General features: G+C 45.9%; 1 protein-coding gene across 1 annotated transcript in view; it reads right to left on the bottom strand.

The window, feature by feature from the left end:
- plxna4 (plexin A4) overlaps positions 1–23,674 on the bottom strand; it is a 177,996-nt gene that overhangs the window by 64,332 nt on the left and 89,990 nt on the right. Inside the window, 1 exon segment of the mRNA XM_037459730.2 lies at positions 9,858–9,986. Within this exon segment, the coding sequence (XP_037315627.1) occupies positions 9,858–9,986 (129 nt within the window).

Raw genomic sequence — 23,674 nt, 5'->3', positions numbered from 1 at the left:
ACCGACAACTCAAACCGCCGTTGACTGGCACTGATTGGCATGGGGCTCGAGTGACCGGGAGCAAGGGGGCAACGCAGAGGTAGATCTCAGCCTCCTGCTGCTCTTGTCACCATGGCAACAGGGCGATGCAATAATAGGTGCGGCTGGCACTTTTGATTAATGAGCCGTCGTCGGTGGATGACCGCTGTCACTCATGTTGCTCCTTGATGACAGCCGGGAAAGAGCGATGACATCATCGGCGTGGGACTGACGTTGGGTTGTTATGAGGGTAAAGCTGCGTGCGTTTGTGTGTGTGTGTGTGTGTGTGCATGCACAATAACTGGAAGTTTAGCCTGAAAATACAAGTTTTAGACGTGAACAAGCATTTTGCCTTTATCTGCTACATTTCCAGGTTGGTTGAACAACTGTTTCTTTACTTATACAAGGAGACACCAGATGGTCACACCATCATTGGGTACAAACAATAATACTCATTAACTGTGCAGCTACACAGCCACTGGCTATATTATGCATATTTCGAGATCTATCTGACCATTTATATCTATCTATTAATCCCCTTTAGCCATACAATTGCAGCAGTAGTTTTGCAAATACTATACATTTTAGTTCAGAGCCACTCCACACCTGTGCAGCTGACTAGTAAATGAAAAATCCTTTCTACAATACACTATGGCAGGGATGATGATCCAATTCTCCTGGATCTTTACACTTCTGGATATAACTGATGCAATTATACATGTCCACGCAGCAAACTCATGTTGAGTTAGATTGCATATTTGAGTGTGGAATGAAAAATACCATAATTAAGCCATCCAATGTAGGGCATGGCTGAATGTAATAAGAGATCAGGAACGCCTGCATGCACGTTGGAATCTCTTCTGCACAGCGCGGCACCGACGGCGGTTCACGCCGCTGGGTACGTCGACTGTCACACTGCATATCTTCGGCTGACGCGCACCCCCCCCCCCCCCCTCCCCCCTCCTCCAATATCGCTCTCTCGAATAAAAACACATTCAATACGTGGCAATTTTGCACACACTCGTATTTCAACATGTGTGCATGCAGAGGCGTGTTAACCACAAACATTCACACTATCACTCGAGACAGACATCGGCAGTATGGAGATGCTTCTAAAAAAAAAAAAACAACACACACACACCATCACATTATTCTATCTCTTGCTATCCACATTAACATCAACGTGTCCAAAAAAGGTAATATAAATAGCACTCTTGAGCAGACGTGTGCGCACACACACACACACACAAACATTGAAACAGATTGAATAAATTCAGAGGGAGTGTATCTCCTTGTCAAAGTCAAGATAAATCCTGCTCGAATGCTCGTACAGATTTTTAAAAAATGCAAGGGAATCTAAGTGTGTTAAGTGTGTGTGTATGTGCGGGGGGGGGGGGGAGGTTATGCTTTGCCCTCCCCACTGTGTAGAGATGTATTTGCATTAGGTGGATAAAGGGAATGAGTTTGAGATGGAATCGGAAAGATAGTGTGTGTGTGTGTGTGTGTATGTGTGCATTAGACTCAACACAGGTCCTCATTGCATCTCACATGATACATTCCTCCTCCTCCTCCCCCCCGCCTCCCTCCCTCCCTCCCTCCCTCCCGTCCCCTGACTCCCCACAAGGCCGCTCCGTCCTCTTGAGATATGCCGCTGTCTCAGCCCACTGCCAGGTACCTAACCCGGTAGTCTCTAAAAGGAAAAAGGCCATTGTGTTAGCCTTTGGAGGGATTTTGGCTGCCAAAGTCTTATCATCAGAGTGCATGAAACCACAATCTCCCCGCGCGTGTGTGCGCGCGCGCGCGTGTTTGTGTAATCTACGTAGCCGCGTCGCCGCATCGAGTGGTTTGTCACCTGGTGAGCCGCCATGAAGGCTAAGCACCCGCACAGAACTGTAGCAAACAATGCCGCCATATCTGAACGCTTTATAATTCAACACTCCGTCGGAGGCAGATGTGACGATACACACGGTGGCCCATGGCATGTACACCGATCCACCAAAAAAGTAAACACACAGGGATTTTAGACATTGGAGAATGGAAGAGACCTCATGATGCCTGTCAAGGCCTCAGATGCCGGCTACTTGGGGGAAAAGGTTTTCTCAACGGATAAAACACACACACACACACAAAGACAAACACACACCACATTCGGAGCCAAGCCGGAGCAATGGGTGCCAATGCGAGTCCTCTGTTCCAGAGCGTGGGTCCTGATATCATTCATTCTCCCTGGCCGTCTGTCTTTTTCTGTCACTCAAATGCTCTGAGGTGTGTAAGATCACACATTCATCATCTCTCCAAAGCCTCCGTTCTCTATCTGGCACACGCACGCACGCGCGCACACACACACACACACACACACACACACACACACACTTACACACACAGACACACTCGAGAAGACCACACTTTTGTCCCCTCTTTTATCCCCCAGAAAATGAGGGATTTGGTGGCTAAACGACCCAATGCACCGCTTGTCTCTCTCATCTCGGTATCACATTCATTTCATGCAATCTTCTTCATGGGCTTTGCCAGAGAGGCAACCATTACGTCTCACTGTCTCTTCTCTATGGCCGGGCTATCATATCAGCAGGGATAAACACAAAGGACGGGGTGCATGGCATTTATAATTCCCTCCTGTTTCAGGTGAGCAAATGACATCCATTACACGCTGCACTCTCCCTCCTTTCACAATGGGGAGAGATGGAAGCTGATGAATATAATCGCGCTTTAAAAAAAAAAAAAAAAGAAAAAAAAGAAAAGAGAGGCCAAGATCACAGAAGAACTTGATGCCTTAATGTGTAAGGGAGAAAGATGAAGACGTACTGGATCATTTACTCTGGTGGCACCATGGCATCAAATTATATATACAATGTGTGTGTGTGTGTAAAATGGGTTTCAAAAGGAAGAGAGGAAGAAGAGTCTTCAATGTAAGTGTACCCAGACTTTGCACTTCAAGATCTTCATCACACACTGCGAAGATGAAGACGCCTCACTTTGTTTTTCTTTCCTCTCCTCCTCCCCCTCCTCTCCGTCTCCTCCCCTCCTTTACACAATGCCAGCGGCCTTCAAGTCAACCTTCAGTGGGAAAGCCACCATTTAATAAATCTGCGGAGACTTTTATTAATAACTGATTCTGCTGCCTCACCCCCCGTTCCTCTCGTTATCCTACTCTTTTCCTGCTCCCTCCCCATGTAATTAAAGAGGGATTCCTCCTGCAGCTAAACTCTACCCCTCCATATGAACGGGAGGAGAAATGAAAGCTCCACGGCCTGTAGGGCACACTGAACTCCTCTTATCTTTCCTCCTCTTCCCCGGGCTACCTTCGTCTTTTTCTCCTTCCCTGGTGGGAGTTTGTTCATTAGTTTGGCACAATGCTGCCCCTGCATCACTATTGGAAGGAATTAATCAACATCATTTGGGGGGGTTTTTGTCAGCTCTCGAGCTTTTTTGAAAGAAAGCAATGTTGTATGCATATGTCAAAGTGACAGTGTCTCCAATTGAATATCTACAAGTTATGCATATGCAGATCTGCCCGGCTCATTAAACACGATGAAGGGAAATTATTTATAGACACAAGAATGAATAGGAAAGGCCTCTATTTTTGTCACATGTTCTCGGCCCATCAGCGAATATCGTCCCGTTGTTTGTTGGTCCTCTCGTGTCCCACACGTCTCCTCTCCTGTTTGGTTTGGGGACGGATTGACGTGGGATTCCAATGAGGCGAGGGACACGCCAACGACCCACTGCCTCGTCACAGCTGACGTCCGTCCGCCCCCCCCCCCCCTCCCACCCCGCGCTCAATCCGTCAACCACCAACCAACGGTGTTACATCATGAACTCAGCTTACAGAGCGGGCCGGTGGCTGCAAAAGCAATATTGTTTTCATTTGAGGTTCTCGGAGGTCAAACGAGAAAGCCATCTATTGCGCTGTCAGGATTGTCAGCGCATGACAAACGACTCGGATACAATCAATCATTTTCACTTATCTTTCCATTCCAAAGTGGGTAAGCCAGCCAGACCCACACCCCACACCCACACAAAAAGGCAGTTTACTAATAACAGTTTACAGATTAGAATTTCCTTCAATTTTCCTTCATGTGAAAAAACGTTTCTATATTTTTACCATATGTCACCATGCCAAGCTCTGCTGAAAATAAATTCAGACAGCACAGTTTTCCCTAACGATGACAGTAATGCTGCCCCATCACACGTCAGTCCTTCGTGCTACAACCGTGCAGAAGACATAATGGATGTCAAGGTAAAGGGCATTAAAGACGGGCCGCCACGTCTGACCATTCAGTGCACAAACATGATTTGCATTTAGTCATTTCTCCCATGGGAAGTACAATAAAACACAAACACACACACACACACAGCTAATTTTGCAACAGCTGCCTCCCCTTGTGCTGGGGCCAAGCCAGGGTGAAATGAAGGCCAGTGTTACTCAGAGTGCACACTTTGGACAGAAGGAGACGCTGCCGATGACTCATATGAATAACGCAATTTAATTGTCTGTTTTACAGAATCATGGCGCTTATAGATTCACAACTATCGGCTGCAGGGAAAGAGAGATCAAAGCTTGACGCACATGAAGGTAAAAGGTAGTTTTTTTCTTGTTTGCCCCACTTCATTTTTGTCAGAAGTGTTTCAGGCAGCAGTGACTAAAAAAGACACTACGGCTCTTGTTAGACCACAACAGCCTGCAGCTGAACTGGGACGCAACATGATATGCACATCTAAACACCTTCATAACCGAGGCAGACACTATAAGGGATGTGGTAGAAGAAAAAAAAGTTCCCCAGCCGTAGAAAACTAAAGGATGCTTGTATTAAACCTCTTTGATGAGACGCAAAGACGCGATATCTCCACAAATGAGCTTTTCGGATTTCCCCCAAGGGGTTCGAAACCGGGGGAGAAAGCATTTGACTTTGAACAATCTCTCCCACACTATAGTGCACAGTTTTAATAATTCACACTTACAGATCTGCATTCGCTACTCTGAATGTTAATAATTTACGCCGTGAGTCTGGCAGTCTTTCGAGCAACAGTTTATGTTGATGAATGTAAAATCCATGATATGTGTTATTAAGAGAATAATTAAGCTAGTAAACCATGTAAGAAAATACTACTACTAATTCCAAAATTGAAGTTTTGTGAAAATTACTTTAGGATCTCTGAAAAGAGACGTCACTGGGAGTTTTTCAAATGTATTTACCTTTTGAGCATCACACCTTTTGTTCCATAGAGTCAATTAAATATAAAAAGTAAGCAATTCACATCTCGAAACTATGAAGATTTATGTAACCGGTAAGAAGGGAATATTTATTTTGGTTACAAAATAGTCCTACATTTGAAAAGATACCAGTAAATAGCTTTTTAATCTTTAATTTTCATTAATAGTCATTTTTATACTTCGAGAAGAACATAGACATTGAAACAGCAGCATGAGCGACGCTTATATCCTTAAACTCGTGCCGTTCTTTGTGCCCACTTTCCATTTTACTGTTGACTTTAATTCATCACTTCATCAAACGGTTTTTCCTATCTACAATAACTTCATCGCTCCTACTAAAACTGTGTGATTAGTACTTTAAACGTACACTCTGAAACGATTCCCCATCCTCCACTCACACGACTCATTTCCTCTCCCCAGATGTCCTCATTGTGGTTGACGGATGAACCAGTGTTAACAGGATAGTTGCGCAGTAGTGAAGAACAGCGGCAGCTGACATTAACAGTGGGATTTGACCCTGCCCCTGTCACTCAAACAACAACCCCAACGTGCACGATCACAGCCCAGCGTTTCATCGGACTGTCCTCTTTATACCAGAGCAGCTATTTGAACCCCACTAATAGGAGGACTTGTGTCTGTGTGTGTGTGAGAGAGAGAGTGAGATCTAATTAGAGGACAGGCAATCACTGGATTAATGAGGGTGGAGGGATGACAGATTCCTCTGCTATTCGGGACGGGGGAATAAGTGGGCTTGGAGTGGGGTAAAAGGGACAAAGGGTAGTGGTTGGAAAGGAAATAAAAATGGAGAAAAGGCAAATGAAGAGGAACAAGGAACACAAAGGGCTGAATCCTCATTTGCTTTACAAATCCCCTTAGAAATGAATACGGATTGTAGGAGCAGAATCTATAATCCTGAAAGAGAAAAAGAAATCCAACAAAAGGGGACAGTCACAGGATGGCGGGGAAAAAGAAAATTGATTGCAAGGGTGGAAGAGAAATGATATGAATGGATGAGAAAATACAACAACTGGGATGTGGAGAGCATTTCATGCGGCACGGGGTACTGCATGGGCGTGTTAGCCTTTCTTCTCTAATGAGGGTATAATGTGACGCAGATAAAGCAGCGTACAGTGTCACCCTCAGCATGGGGGCCCCGTTACACTTCCCCATCAAGGTGCGCACGTTACTGCATTCTAATGCATTTATGGTTCATTGTCATCACACCGATGGGTTGTACGTTATAAGAGCATCTTCCAGAGCAACAGTTAATCATGTTCTTGTTCTTCTGTTTTGTGTGATGGGAAATGGGGACAGGAAAAAAAAAAAAAAAAAAAACTTTGCTAACTAGATAATAAAATAACATTACTCAGCCGGGAAACCATTTCACATCCAAAGTCTTTATGTCTATTTAATTAGGTGTGATGACGGGCAGGGAGGACATGGTTTGCAGGGTTTTTTCAGCCGAGTCGTTTCTCAACTCAACTGGCAACACAAGTCCAGTCGATTTTTAGGCCCCCGATTCTAGTGCATTTCCCCAAACCACAACCATCTTTGTACTCTGCCTTCACTTTGTTCTCAGTTGCATGCCTGCAAAGTCTTGTGACAGCATCTTGCATGGTCGGGATGCTATGCTGATCACAAAACCTTTCCACAGACACACAAACACAGAGCAAAAAGGCTTCAAAACTGCACCCCGACGCATGTTGCCACAAACATGGACAGACTATCTCTCCAAATATTAAGTATACTACATTCGAAACAACCCAATGGCGACAAAAAAAAAATCGAACAATTCAGCACAGGTTTGTGTCATGTAGACGGCCACGTGCTTTTACTCAATAGCATCCTTTCTCCTCCTCCTCGTCTGCTCTCCCACATCACAGTCTGACCCTCGCGGCCCTGCGCTGGAATCTCCGAGCAGCCGGGAACCAGAGGAGGTCCGTCTTGGTCCATCGACCCACTTTGCTCTCAGCCTCCTGTTGCGGTGCCCCCCCCACCCCCCCCCCATCTTTCTATAGTGCGTTTCCCTTTCTTTCTGCGTTTCTCCCTTGTTACACCCATCCCTCTCTCTCTCTGAGCGTTCTGAGTCCCGGGCCCCGGGAAACAGCAGGTGGCCTTTCTGCCATCGACCGGCTCGAATGCTGCTTTAATAGCGTTCGCCTCCGCCGGGAAACGGGTGCGTGTGCACGTGCAAGCTGTGCAAGCTGTGTTGCTGTGGAGCTCCACCCCGATTAAGCAGTTATTCAAAGCGCACGCATGTACGGATGACCACGACATGACCTTTGAACTTTGGCTGGGTGAGGTCGACAAGAGAAGTTCAAAATCACACTAATCGATTGTTAATCTAATGTGAGGAACATGGGTAGTACCTTTATCAATTTGTTTTCTAGCACATGCTGTGACCCTCTTTGACATTTAATAAAACTTGTTTTGACTCGAGGCAACAGCGGGACAGGGTATGAATCACTTTCTAGTTTGCAGGGAAACCTCCGATGATCAACTTGCTGGAGGGAAGGCTGTGAGAACAAACCTGCGATGCCAAAATATTGTTCTCTAAATTTTAGATGAAGCAATTTGCACACATCTCCTTGAGTGATTGCAGACACTTGCAAACATTGCTGTGTTGAACAGTAAGCCAGGCAGTGCTGCTGGTAATAAAGCCGTGTGTTGGAGCTACAGCTAAGACGTAACTGATAAACGGTGAGCGCTATTGTTGTATTGATGATCAAATATTGGTAATGAATTCAATATCGTAGGAATCTAGTTGAAATGTTCTGATCTATAAACAAACATTCATTATAAAAGGGTTTGAATTCATTGGTAGAATTAATATTTCAAATTGCATTTATTCATGTATTCAATTTTATTTATTTATGTTCAATAAACCCTTCTGCAATAAATGAGTGCGTGTTTCTGTGAGTGTGTGTTCTTTAACAACTTTTTATATTTGTGTTAAATCCCAAATGTTCAACAGTTAGTGGAGGTCAGCCCTCTAACTAGGCTAATAGACTTATTATTATGAAGGACTAACACCACACACACACACACACACATCTGTTTTCAATATGAGATAATTAGCATGAAAATTAAAAATGCTAAATGCGTAACACAACGTTGGCTCTAATAGCGAGACAAAAAGGAATCCAACATAATGGGAAGAAATGTAAATGAAGTATTCTCAATAATTCATTCCATAATATATCCTGGAAGCCCAATTACATCCAAAAGAGAATAAAACAACTTTCCCGATTAACAGATTTACACAAAAGTGGAATTGAAAGTGGATACCATGACAAAGTAGCATATTAAATGTGCTTCATTCTGCTAACTTGTGTCCTCCCTCCCACCCTCCCACCCTCCCTTCCTACCTTCCTTCCTTCCTTCCTTCCCTGCCCACTGAGACCTCCGGCGAGGCGGCGAGTGCCGCCTTTGAAAAGGGCACCTTCTACTCACTGTGTGTCTGATATTTAAAGTGTTATCTGGACAATCCGGGCCATTAAAATCTTCTCCGTAGTTACGCTCGTCCACGCAAACAAAGTGCGCCGCGCGTCAGGAAACACCGACCCTCCGATGGAGCCAGTTATCCGCTGCAGACAATATACAGAGGCCACTAGGCTATCGCTGCCAACCAAACAGCAGTGGCCTTCTGTGATCACCCGTGGCAGGAGATAAAAGGCAAGGGAGAGGGCGGAATGATATGCACATTATCTCAACTCAACTTATTTCTAACAGCCGCACTCATGAATGATAACCGATAAACGGGGACATGCTGAACTGAAGAGAGAAAGCGCCACAATGGATTATTTAACTGGTGGTCTGATTTGGCTTTAACGATTACCTCACCGTCCCTTGAGCGGTGCTTGATGAAACAATTGGGCTTTTGCTAAATGGGAAGAAGTCTGTGTTTGAAGTTCAAACACTTCTCCGGCTCCCGATTTTATTAGTTCAGGGCTTTTCAACTTTTCGGTTTGTACCCCGACAGCTTTGTTTTCGTTCTTCTTTATTTAAAATGTGTGTTTTTAATCATTAAACCCAATTGGCCCCCCTCATAGATGACGTCCCTCGGCTTGCGTTGCCTGCTGTACATGTGTTGCATATAATGTTTGCACGCGCTTTTTAGCGTGTGTGTGTACGAATTGACAGGGAAAGTCGCGTGTGTTTACGGACTCTCTGTGGAGCCATTTGAGCGGGGCTTCGCCTGTGATAGAGGTGTTCGCCAACTCTCTGTGTCTGTGGCCATTACACAGAGTGCTGCTATTTCGCTCCACATTCCGTGTTATCAAAGGTACTAAGAGAGATAGTGGGTGCGTGTGAATCGGTGCACCTACACACACACACACACACACACACACGTGGACTCAGACCACTCTCCCTATAATCCAATGCATTTATTCATTCCAGCTCTCCCCTCAGTGCGTTTCTATAAAAAGACCAACGGTCGACCTAATCCTTCTCTCTCCTCCAGCAAGGCTGTAATGAAATCCTCCACAGCTACACCAAAGGTTATTGTACCCTGTGACATGAGAAAATGATAAATGCCAGTGGTTATGATATAAACTCACCAGGGGGAACTTTTGATGAGTATGTCAGTGTGTGTGGGTCTAACCTGGGTCTCAGACATAACATAGAGGTAGTGGTGGTCCGAAGAGAAGGCCATGTCTCTGAGGACGGGTCCATTCTCCACCGCCTGCACAGTCTCGTACTGCTGGGCACGAGAGGAGCCGTCTACCCGGATCTGGAAAAACAAAGACGCATATATTAAAATGAGTGCATCACCACGGCGGTGCTCACATTGATTCACACGTATTACAAGAAAAACATTTAAAATGTTGAATAAAGTATATTTTCACAACCGTTATTACTGATGGAACTCAAGCGCAAAGACAATTTAAAACTTTGTGATTTAAGAGAAGAAAACATCTAAAACAACCATCTTCGTCCTAGAAGCAGCTGTAGTAATTAAAGAGTAAACCACGAGACACGGTAAGTGTGTTTAAAGAATGACGGATGTTAAAACAGAGGCAAAGTGAGGATGAGTGATGTTGCCTTTCACAAAAAAGGACTTGCCCATTTAACAAATTCTCATTTAGGACAAAACAGTGTGTAATTAGGCACCGGGGTATCAGTAAAAAGGTACTTTTGGAAACAATTATTGACAGAATTGCCTGTCAACCAACTCATAGCCTTCGGATATTCTCACGCATCATGGCTCACTCTGCTGCACCTGAGAGGCTCAACGTTTCAGACCTCCAAAAGTGATCACCGTAATACGGCATCTGCGTTGGAGGTGTGCTTTGTGAGCCCCGAGGTGTGTTTACTCAGCAGAAAATGCACAGAACTGTCCCCACGCACGCTCGGCGCTGTGACGGCGGGGCCCGAACATCTGCTTACGTCGTCACACACAAACACACGCGCGGGGTGTGCTCCAAATGATCCTTTCAAAATCTGCTCCTTTCGCTGTAGTTTCCCACTAACACACAAAACCAGTAGAATACACACACACACACACACACGCGCACGCACGCACGCAGACAGGTGTGAAGCAAGACGTGTTACAGTTGTGATGACTCCTGGTAGCTCCGTGCGCTCTCCAGCACTTGAGGGTTTGTGGGTAACAGGACAGGCACAAAGAAGGGGAGATAATTGGACAGAAAGCAGATGGTCGGGAGGGGGGGGGGGGGGGGGGTGAGGCAGGTGAGTCACTTTATGAGGAATTCATTATTAATAAAGCTCGTTAAAAGGTCATAAAAGGCTTAGCTACTGGAAGTTTATGGACTAAACCCTGTAGTAAATCGGGGCTGGACCTATTAAAAACAAAAAAGGGCTTTTCATAGGGACCAAACATCTCAGTCTTACTTTGCAAGAATTATGGTTACAAACCGAAAAGAGTCAAATCCAGATATTTTAAGAGAAAACGCGCTTAGGTGTGCCGTACATAAAGGACGACTGTAACAGCAACTAGAATCAAAGAAAACAGTCTTTAGTGAATGGCACAACTTTATCCCTGACTGTAACATAAACCAATCCAAAACCATCCGCCGCTCAGCGTTAACTATTTCACAGAAGAGACAGAAACCCGAGTGCACAGGGTGCTGTGGTCCTTCTGCTCTACCCCCGCTGCTTCCACCGATATCCAGTTTCACAACATGACATTTCTTTGAACAGGCACCATCTTTCACCCTGATTTCACCCGACTCGTCCCCTCCTGCTTTAGCTCTCCGTTGTTCTCTCTCTCTCTCTCTCTCTCTCTCTCGCTCGCTCTGCCTCCTGCTTGGCTTGTGATCCCGATCTCCAAGGACCCGAAGTCTGCGTATCAAAGCCTCACACACTTTCTCCGGGAACCATTGTATGCTCTCTGGTCAGTTGCAAAGAAAAGAACAGAAGGCGAACGGGAGAAAGGCAGAAAAGAGAGAGTAGCGGTTCCTGCAGGTGGGGTTATCTCATGCGCACGCTCGGGTGAGCTCATTGGAGGCGCGGTGCGCACGGGGCCCTGAACGCAGCATGCGTTTTGCATGTAAACGTGTGTGTTTCAGATCACCGCCGCTGTAAATGAAGCAAGTGTCAATTACCGAGCACAGTTACAGGGCACAGAGCCAACGGCAAAGGCCGAATATAGAGTTTTATTGTGTTGGGACGGATCCATATTGACTAGGGAGCGGAGGGGGGGGCTTCCAGGGGGGGGGGGGGGGGGGGGGTATTATCCCACCTTCTGACCACCAACAAAACAAATGGGCCACCGGGGATCGCACGGCACGTCCGCAAGCGAGCAACGCAGGCTCACTGGGACCGGAGGAAAACACGCGAGGGAGAACACTAAATTCAAAGTCCAGTGGACCTATTTGGACACTAATTGGCAAAAGTATTTAATAGCAGTTTCACCCTGTATTCTTTATCTTTCAATTAACACAGCAGTGTCATCCTGGGCTTGCAGAAGACTTTATAGAATTAAACAGCTGTTGCATTATTTTTTAATACAAAAACACAGCATCTACCGACACAAACACGAGCAATACCTTAATTCCCTGTTTTAATAAAACAACTAATCCGAGTTTCATAGTCAGCTGCAGTAATTATTAATATATTTTACAGTAATTTTTCATCAGCTTAAAATCATTAAGGCAGCTACAGTGGTGCTAGCCAATATTATCTGATTTCTTTTCAACAGTAATAAAGTGGATTAGCTGGTCTATGCTAAATGGATTACAATGCTAATCTCTGCTATCACATTAGCACTATACAATAGACATTCACTGGCAGACAGACTTTGATTAGCCTCTGAGTGGTGGGAAGGTGGGAAGATGCATTGCGCGTCACATTAATGCGCACATGCAAATAAAAGCGTTGTGTTCACACGGGCTATTGCATGTAAAAAAAATAAAACATTGGCACTTTCTCTCACAATTACACTCTCAAACACACACCAGAACGCACAGGCTGTCTGGCTGGGTCTACTCTTATGGTAATGTTGGATACTCTGGGGAGGGCGGCAGGAGTTGCTGGTGCTTTTGACTCACTGACTCACTTCTCCAGCCCTGCAGAATGTGTGTAGTAAACATGGCTGTGTGCGCGTAAGTGGGTGCATCTGTGGGGGGAAAAAAAGAAAACCCTTGTTACACCTCAGATCATACAGAGGAAATCCTCGCCCTCCATAAATCGACCACGCTGGCCATGAACTGCAGCCGCCTAGTGGCGGTGGGATGTAACTGCACAACACAATCACTGAGGAGAGAAATAAAGACTGTGGCACTGGATGTGATCTCAACTGCGGTGGAGACACAAACACTCAGAGCAAATAGCATTCACGCAGTGGCTTTTAAGCTAATTAGACCGTTGAAGTGGAACACAATGTGACGGCAGCGCCGACACTGAATGCTGATGAGTTAAATAACAGTTTTAGTGGTTCGGCTCAGAAAACAACAAAAAGTGACGCCATGCGCAGATGGTAATTCTGCTTTTAGTATGTCGAAGGATAAATAAGGGACTCCCTCTCCCTCTGTCCATGCGGCTAACCTCTAGCAGAAGGTGCGATACAGAAAGGGAAGCCATTCCGGTGTGAGAACCACAGGAGTGCCCTCTCTCCGTTTCCTGGTGTTGGCACTGTGCACCACGGAAATGGGCCCGGACTTCCTCGGATCCTGCAAGGAATTAGTATCGAAGCAGGTGGAGTTGGACTTTCCTCCAGAACCTGCAGGACCTTTGCATTAATTGCTCATCATATTTTCCCCCTTTTTTTTTTTGTACCGTTACACATCCAAGCACTTGTATTCATTTTATATGAGAACTGATGCGGAAACTACTTTCCATCAAGTGATGAAATGGATTTTCAGTCAGTCTGATCAACCCTAAACATGAAAAATACTGCTGTCTATGTGTAGCCGAGCAGGGAAAAAGAGTCAAACCAACCCTGATCTGGACAGAACCACATTGGGGAAATAGCATATTGACCGTATTCTTCTGGAAATGCACAATAACTGAATGGTTGCCAGTCACACAGAGTTGCAGTCTGCTAAGCATGGCACCTGCACTAACGCACCATGACCCACATGCTGCCGGTGGAAGCTGCTGACTGCAGCATCGCTGTGGTCCGAAAAAGGCCGCACCAACCACAGTGAGGTGAGCGGGCTGGAGCGGAATGTCGTCCAAAGTCACACAGCATGCTGGGAAACTCAAATTACCACAACATTTGTGTGTGGAATTCCATCAAATCCCTGATTTGCCCTTCTGCAGCCCCCCCCCCCAAAAAAGAAAACTGTCTGCTGGATGTGCGCATGATGAGCATTGCATTGTCCCCAAAATGATTCAAAGAAGGTTATTTTTCCACTTCAATACTAAGGAGCTGCGCTTAATGTTTAACTGCAAACAACGATCTATCATGTTGTACGATCTATTAGATCTTGCAAAACTAATATGTGGTTTAAATGCATTTCATTCATATTCATTTCTATTTTCAAATAAGTGGGTAAATTGAGATGCTTTGAGCGGTGGTGGCTTGATTTAAGATTTTTTTTTTTTTAAATGGCATCACTACTTTGTGATTTCATCAAGCCAAACGTGCACACAAGGGTCTCCTGGGGTCTCCTGGGGTCTCCCTGTGTAAGCCCTCGGGTCCCTATCTGCTCAAGATATCAATCAAAAACTATTTGAAGCCTCAACAGCGCACAGCCACATGCCAAATGCCGCTGAAACCCGATCCGCCACACGCTGCTCCGGTTTCAGCCGCTCTTTGTCAAACCACAGCAGTGTATTCATCCGGGCGAGGCGGGACACGCAATGAGAGGGACAAGCCAGCCACACGGTGACAACTGAGAAGAACATTCACTGTGAAAGAGATACGGAGAAAAGGCATCGTCACTACATAATGCCGACGTGTCTCTCCGCGCGCTCTCCTCGTGCCGACAGCGATACAACGGTGGCTGTCTGATTGGGCAAATCTGTCCAGCTCACTGAAACATATGGCAGACAGGAAAAAAAAGAGGGGGGGGGGGGGGGGGGGGTGTTAGGAGGCAGACTGGATCCTTCTCCCAGTGTCAATCAATGCCAGGACGAACCCACTGCCACGTTCAATGCCAAAAACATATAGCTTTAGGCGGGATGGAGTGGTGGGAGACTAGGGATGGGGGGGGATTTGACATCAATCTCTGGGTATTAACGAGCTAATAAGAGATGCCATTCTGGACGTGTGGTATTACAGAAAATCACCTAGGATTCGCTACTCACCGCAGATTTATGAGGAACCATAACAGACGAACACTAAAGATATGCAGCTCCTCAACGGAGCACTGATAGTGACACTTGAGTGATTGTCTTTTGGCATAGGTTTTTTTTTTTGTGTGTTTTTAATGGCAATAAAGAAGACATCTTGCACTTATCCAAAGCTACCACATGAACCCAACGCTTTACTGCCATCTTTTAATGGTAAGTAAAACATTCTTTCAGTTCATCAAAGCACTTCAAATATCACCCCTCCCTTCCGGCTCGACTTCTCCCTGCATAGTATGAGTATGTGTGAGCACCGTAAAAAACCCACAGTGTGGAACGGAACACATTCTGTGCTTTAATTGAGAACTCTCCGTTTTATGTCGTAGATTAGGCGTATCTCCTGTACAGCGAGATTTTAATTAATGCAACGCCCCCGATGCCTGCAATCTGAGGCACGGCGCTTTTTGTGCGTGCAAATCTGCGGACTGTCATTGTTAGCGGGTAGATGGACTCCTCGCATCGGCAGGTCTGCTTTCATTGAGGGGTTAATCCTCCGTGCAGGTTGTCAAGGAACAGGAGGTTAAAGGAAACCGGAAAGAATTCCACAAGGCGGGTGCTATGAGATGACTGGGACTAATTAGCCGGCGGCCTGGACGCGACTGCGTCAAAGCAACAGCAAAACAAAGCAACTAAAGGAGGAGAGAGGAAAGTGCAACTCGGACACGTTTTTGTGAGTGAGCGAAGCATACAGGCGCTTTAATGGGTTTTGTTTGCTGCTTTCGGGACCTCCGCAAACCTCAAATCTGGGATCTCACAGGAGGGCAAACTGAGCCTCCGGGGGACCCCCGGCTCAGTGACGGACCGCCGTGGCATTAAAAGGTGTGGTACCCGCTCGCCCCGCAGCTCCACGCGGCCTACTAATCTAACCTCAACCCCTGCCGAGAGATAGGAGAGAGGCGGAAGAGAAGGACAAGATTGTTATTTTGAGGGATGATGGTGTTGAGACGTGAAAAGGGGACAAGTGTCTGGAGGCTTCCCAACTCATTCCTGGCCCTGCCTCTCCTTTCCTCCCTCAATCTCCCCCATGGCTTCAAAGGGTGAGTGACAGGTCTCCCCGCTATCATCCCTTCACTGCTGTGCCGCCCGAGAGCACTGTGTCCAGGCAGGGGGCTCACAGCTTAGCTTTTGTTGCTCATTTCTGTGCCGCTATTGCTTTTGGACTTTTTTCACCTATCTCCTTCTCTCTTCTCTCCCCCTCCTCACCCATTCTGTCTGAACCTGTGAGTCAGGAGGTTGAGTAAAACACAGGCGAGCTCACACCTGGTTCCGTCTTGAGAACATTTTTGACCACTTTACTTTTAACAACTTTTTCTAAATTTACTCCTTCATTTGAAAATGTTTGTTGCACACCATATTCTTCCTTGGAAAGAACAATAAAAGCTATTTCTTATGTTGTCTCCCATTCATTGGCTCTGTTTTTTATGGTACTTCTTGCACATTTCTAAATGCAAAATGTGTCTCTACCATCAGATGTGAGCGGAAATAAAAAGCCTGACGGACTTGATGGGTTTATTCTTTCAATTTCTTCCTGAAATCCTTGTTGGTAAATTAACAAGGAACAGGGCCTGGTAATCTATGTGGAAGTGGAGAGGAAGTTCAATAAAACAAAATCTTTTCAATTTGCAGAGTGGACAACAACAAATCGTCCATATCTGGACAATTGTCCCTCTTCGCTTCCTTATTCAACAGCAGCTGCATCTCTTACTTTTTCCTTTTGTTGTCATGGTCCTGATATCTTTGTCCATCAATTCCTTAGTCCCGCCATTTTTCAGTCTCACAATACACACCCCCCCCCCCCCCCCCCCCTACCCCCATTAAGTTTACAGTACGGAGAGGACATCAGAGCCCATTTCTCTCTACACAACCCCTCTGTTCCCCATCCTTCTTTCCCTCCGTCCTCTCCCTTGCACGTCCTCTATCGCTGTCTCATTAGAGCCACAGCGGGGTCTTCGAGGCGACAGGTAGCGATCCCCTGAGAGACCTCATTTAGCGCCGACAAATACCTGGCCCGCCTGAGAAAAACCCTTACGCACATTTCTCTTTCAAACCAATTATTTCCTCCGCTGTCTTTCCTTTCTTTTACCGTTTTTTCTGCAGTGATGGGAGCTGCTGCTCAGCCCTCTGCTGCTGCCGCTGCTGCTGCTGCTGCAGCCGCTAGCCGGCCTTCAAGGACCCCACGGAGGGGGAACGGCATAATGTGAGCGCACGTCACCACCTGTGTCTCTATTAGTGGTGCAACCCGGTGGCAAGGAAACAGAGCTGTGTGCACCCCATTATATTATGTGACCAGAGGCCACTGTGTGAGAGCTACAAAGGCTTTGGGAGCCATTAATGAAGTCAACATACTGCCCGCAGTAGTGAGGGCACCAAATCAGCCATCGCCCCTTCAGGCGTCCCACCAGTGCTCCAAAAAACAAGCGCTGCGGATGCTTCTCATTTAAGATTTCGCCGCCAAACTTCAGCTTGTTGAATATTATTAATACAGCTTGTTGTGTACAATCGCATTTAGATTATTAAGACGGTGTGTGTGTGTGTGTGTGTGTGTGGAGCATGCAGGAAGGCATTTGGCAGAGTAAGAAAGATGTGGCTGGCTCTGGGAAGATGGAAAGAAATATCTACCCCCTACACTCTTGTCCCTGTATTATTTATTTATTTATTATTTATTGTCAACATTTTGCATGCATACAATAAACCGTCCTTTTCTCCTGCAAAAAATATGCACAATATAATGTACAGATTTCTACATGTTTCTGTTTTCTTTAAATTACTGACCACCAGTTGAAGTTTATCAGAACACTAGTCTTCCACTGAACATCATTAGTTAGACTACATCCTGCTTCCTTAACTGTCAATCACCAAAGGTCAGTATTAATTCTGTCCCCATTCGATGGGCAAAAAGAGCACCGTCCTTATCACCATCCTCATCACATCCTCTGATCAGAACAGGTTTCCAGCTCTCATCGTCAGATGAACAGGAGCCCTCTGCTTCATGGTCTGCTGACAGACTCTGATCATCGGTCATCTCACACACCCACTGTGACCTAAGAGCATCTCTGTGTAAGCTTGTGTTTCAAAACACAAAAACTGGGGGGGGGGCATTCTTTCATCTTAGCAGGGCAAACTCAATCAGCAGCCTATACGACCGTGGTGGTGGAGAAGGGCCTGACCCCCAAAGGAGATGTCTAGGTCTGATAATGACCTAGTGACGACCTCAGATCAACTCATGCCAAGGACTGACTTTGAAAAACTTTTTTCCCCCCCTTTTTCCAGAGGGGGGGACTGGTTTGCCTGCCCGAGCCTTTTACTATCCAGCCACTAATTCGTAATAGAAAATGTGGCAAAGAGTGCGACGCGAGGGCAGTGTGTGTGAGTGTGTGTGTGTGCGCCCAGGTGTGTGAATAATAGATGTGGGAGCTGAGAGCCAGACGCTGTCTGAGAGCAGACGTCGCCCCGGATCCCGTTACCGCACGCCGCCATCAGAATAACTCTGGAGACACCAGCACTTGTCCCAAGTTCCAGCAACCACAACCACACACACACACACACACACACACACACACACACACACACGTGCACAGGGCTATATATGTATACACGGTCAGCGCACACGGTCACATTCGCTGTGACCTTTCTGCGCCCCGGTGCCGTTCGGCAGGACAACAATATCGCTGCCCTGCGTTGGGTAAAACATTTGAAATACCTTACCTTTTCCCACATGTGCACAGTGTGTGTGTGTGTGTGTGTGTGTGTGTGTGTGTGTGTGTGTGTGTGTGTGTGTGTGTTTACCAACGTGCACACAATGGAGCGTCATTGCCTACCTTCCACTTTCATGTTGCGGTGATTTATGAGGTTCCTACCAAAGTTTCTAATTAAATTGGGGGGGGGGGGGAAGCACCTCACAACCTATTCCTCAGAGATAAGCAGGTGTGAATATCTGTGTTCCCTCCTTATAGTCTCATACAGTATGAGCAGCATGAGCCTGTGTATATTCCCTTGTTTGCAGCCCCAAGGGCGCCTCCGTTTCTTCTTCTCATCTCTCCTCGCTGCCTTTAGTCCTTTATTAAACACCGGCACACTCCCTCTATTATACCTGCTTTCCCAGTGAAGTGAAACATTGCGTCGCTGGTGTAGCAGGGGACAGAAGGGAGGGAGACAAAGAGGTCGGGGGGAAAACCCCCCCAAAAAAAACAAACGAGCGTGAGGAGGACGTAGAGAGCGAAGGAACAACGCGGCAGTGAACCCTCGAGGCGTGTGCAATAGTAATGGAAGCCATTGGAGGGAAGATGGAGAAGGACTGAGGAAAGAGCAAGCACACTGAAGGCCAAAGTCCACTGGAAGTTGTTAGGATGTATTTAACGAAAGGCTGCGCGTGAGGGATATGTTTTCATTTCCAGCCGCAGGAGCCAGAGGAAGCGTGACCGGCCCTTCGATCTGCTATTTGGACCAGGTGTTATATATCGCTTCATGTTGCAATATGTATACCAATTGATTTCCATTGGAGCATTAAAGGACTCAAGACAATTGTTACCAAACAAGATTCAGTAAGGCCTTTCTCTCTGTATTACTTTCAGAACCCCTTTCATCTCGTTTAGCAATGAAGACGTCACAAGTATTAGCCGGGTTTCTTTTTCACCGACTCCACAGGAGGTTCGCTCTAAAATTAACGCTTCTTCATCAAGGGAGCACATTAGAGTTTCACGCCCATGCGTTATGCTGTAGCACAAAGCAGTGTTTCAGTGCATGATGATCCACAGTGGGAGTCAAATAACTTCCCCGCAGTAATAAATCAATGTGTGGATCAGAGGGGTTTGTTTTCTTACGGCAAAAGACGGAGGAACAAATAAAAAAAGAGGAGGATGAAAGCGTGTTCCAACGAAACCGATTTTTGCATGTGTGTGTGTGTGTGTAATTCTACACACTCAAAACCTGGAAAAAAACTATTAGTTGCAAGTGTGAAATGATGAAAACACACTTGGCGGTGCGAAAATGTAACCCTGGATCAATATTTATGCAAATCTGTCGGACACATTACTTTAATATTGTTAACTATTTCTCTCGTGTGTGTGTGTTTGGAGAATTTGCCTTTGCTCCTATGACATTATCTAATACCATATTCTCTCTTATTTTTTTTAACTCCCACTCTCCCTCTTGTGCATTTTTCCTCCACCATCTCTCCTCCTCGCCGTCTTCCCTCTCAAGTCATATTATCTCGATTCATTTGTTCAGTCTCTCTAGTCTGCCCTTTCGCAATGTGACATTCCAAAGCGTGACGAGCAAACAGGCAAAGCAAGTGCCCCCGTGGGAGCGGAGGGGTCCTTAAGGACAAGGAGAGACAATGAGGACAGATTGAGAGGAGCGGAGACAAATCAACTGGAGGACATTCAGACACAAACGTGTGTAAGCTGCAGTAACACTCGCAGACAGATAAAAGTTCATTCTTTCTCAGAGAGAGAGAGAGAGAGAGACGGGAGCGTAAGAGGATATTTGTTGAATGGAGCCTGTCGGCTCGCGCTGTACAGAAATCCTCTTATACCTCAAAATTTCAATTAGGCGGGGAAGCGGTTTGGTGCGATGCGCTTCTCTCGTTCTGCGCAGGAAGTACAAGGGGCGCAGCGCGGGATTTGTCACAGCAGCAACAGGGCTGCTCCACCTACATGATGATCCAAAGGGGAAGCAAACACCAACACACACACACACACACACACACACAGAGAGCAACCCCCCCTTCCACCTGCCAAAGACATTTTGAGTAACAACAGTGGTTCACTTGATGCTACTTCAGTGTTCAGTCAGCAGTGTTGCAATTGAGTTTGTTCCACTGAAGAGGATCTGAAATTTAAACTCTGCGGGTTTGTGTTGGGCTGCTGTCGTCTGTATGACAGCTACAATTACACTATGTGTCAGCCTCTCCAAATCACGCTGACTTACAGTAATTACAATGCCAAATGTGGAAGCCCGTTTTCATGGCCTGTTTTCATTCCATTCGCACCTCGTTGTTTCACTTCCATTTTCATTCGCCTGTCACCTCATCCCCCGACTATGGTACGCGCTAGAAAAAAGTAGTAAAAAAGTAAAGAGTATAGCCAACTTAAAACATGCAATTGTGTAAAAAAAACAATAGAGGCTGTGATTTTCATCGAGTGATATTATCAAGTCAAGTACTAAGTAAGTAGGTAGAAAATTGTGTGGCTGCTCAGGAGAACAGATGACAAAATTAAGTGATTAGGTTAATTAAGAAATTATGAAGTGATAATTCTAGTTTATTGCAAGGTGGGTCTTAGTTCTGTTCCTATTATTATTTCTATTGGCTGTGATACCACACTCCGCTTGTGGAGACACCTGGAGACATGACTGCAAGTACGACAGAGCAAGAAACACGAGTGGAGGTCGACCACAAGTACGATTTCAATTTGAAGCCAGCTGTACCAAAAAAAACACCCATATTCTCCTTCCTCCGATCCAAACCACTCCCGGATGAGTTGAACTCTGCCCTCATCCTCGCAATGCTTTTCTTTTTTTTTCTTTTTTCCTCTGCCACGCTGCTCCTTGCTTTCCCAAAATTCTATCCTATCGGTCTCTTCCTCCGTCCCCTCGGCCCCCTCCCTCCAAGCTTTATTCCCAGCCTCCCAGCTGGCTTTCATCTTCCCCAGGTTAGATTACTGTAAAGCGCTGCCCGTCTGCCAGCATTCCTGAAAGCTTTTCATCTCTGCTCCGATTCATCTGGGGAGACACGGGGAGCGAGGGAGTCAGGTAGAGAGGGTGAGGGAAAGAGAGAGAGGAATGCACAGGATGCCAGTAGTAGAGAGAGAGAGAGAGAGACTGAAAGAAGCCTGTGTTTTTACTGCAACTATGGATTTCAGGGCATTAAGTGGTTTTAACCTGCACTGCACTGGCTGATGGGAAATTTCCGCGCTGGTCTCTTGGCTGTGAAACGCCCACTCAGAGCTGAGAGCACACCTCACAAGGGACAGACAAATATGTGCGTGCATACGCAACACAGAGAAAACACACGAGCACAAAAATGAAATGTATTACAGTGTCTGAGCGACGGACAACAACGCGAATCGATCTTTGTCGATTCTCAATCGTCGTTTTGGATGATACACCTGGAGATGAGTTGGATCGGCACCACTCATCAGGCCACAGGACTCTGAAATGGACGCAGCCCTGAGGGTGAAAGCGTAAAAGGCAACAGAAAATGTGCCTGAGTGTGTTTCGGCCTTCATACCTGCACAGACAGCTTACAAACAGCAGTGCAGGTTCGATTACAGAGAGGCCTGCAGCTGTGCATCGCTCTGCTTCAGTGTCCGTGTGCTTTGTGGCTGTAAGTGGGTTGTGTCAGTGGGTGAGTAATGTTTAGTTAATGCAATAATAACAATGTGTGTGTGTGTGTCGTTGTGTACCTGTACCTTTATAAGTGTAGATGTGTCAGTGTGTGTAGATAACGGCATACATTAAGTTTTAGAACCAACATGTGCCTTTATCAATATTTATCAGAATAATCCCAAAAAATAGCCACAACAAATTCATTTCATGAATCCGCCTACGGATTTCTACGAATAAGCTTGCTTTCTGGAATATGAGTCACATTTTAAAACATTTTTTGCAAAAAATTGATTAATGGTTGGTTCTGTAAAATCTCGAGAAATAGAAAGAATTGCCTTGCACGTTTTTAACACTGGAAAATCACTTCACAATGATTTGAAAACATTGAAACCAGCGACTGGGGGTTTTTGTGTGATGAATAAATAATTAAAGAGATTTGCGGCCAATTCCTTTTATTGTCAATCCGCCAATCAATTATTCAAGCACTTGTTATGGCAGAAACTGGAAGCAAAATTATTACTGAAAACAAGCAAAATGGGCTTCTTCTCGGGCAGATTTGTAAACGGACCTGTGCATTGTGCAGAACGTGCTCTCCCCCCCGACATCCGGACCTTGTTGTACCTGGTCTATCCTCTATGACGGCGCTGTGTGATGATGTGCTGCTCTGAAGTATTATGGGCATCCCTGCATGTGATATTTACGGACCTGCCAGTCTTTTGACCCTCCTCCCTACTCCCACACCCTTTAATCTTACTGCTGTCGTCCACTGCCTTATGACTATGGCCTTGGCCAAGTGCCAGTCAGCACATAGGCATAGACTGTGTGTGTGTGTGTGTGTGTGTGTGTGTGTGTGTCTGCGAGACTGTTGAAATAAAAACATTGTATAGTAAAGCAGAGCACAGTATGTCAGGCCAGACGTGACAGGCAAAAAGATGAGCTCAGTGATGACACTCGTAACAAAACATGCGAAATAAAAAAGTGAATGCCACGGCACAGCCTTCACTTCCAGTCCACGTGCCGTTTGTTGGGTGCATCGTAACTATAGTCAAGGCAATAGAGTAGAAGTATATACCTCAGGGCAAGAACAAGACTCCAAAATGGAATTGTATTAACAATTTCTTTGGATCTACCACCCCCACACAGAGTAGAATGGAAATGACCCATTAGGAATACTAATTCTTCTAATCCAAACTAACCATATGTGTTGCTTAACGCTACGACTCATCTCATGTCTTGCTTTAGTTGTCTGAATGGGCCCTCGGTGTCCACATCCTCCGTGGGAAGATGCGGAAAACACTCGAGACGGATGAGCAGGCTCCATGAAGGACTGAGCGAATG

Source organism: Pungitius pungitius, chromosome 2 (genome assembly GCF_949316345.1).
Source record: "Pungitius pungitius chromosome 2, fPunPun2.1, whole genome shotgun sequence".
In the NCBI taxonomy this organism is placed as follows: Eukaryota; Metazoa; Chordata; class Actinopteri; order Perciformes; family Gasterosteidae; genus Pungitius; species Pungitius pungitius.
The sequence above is the reverse complement of the archived record's forward strand: the minus strand, read 5'-3'. Positions and strand labels throughout refer to the sequence as shown.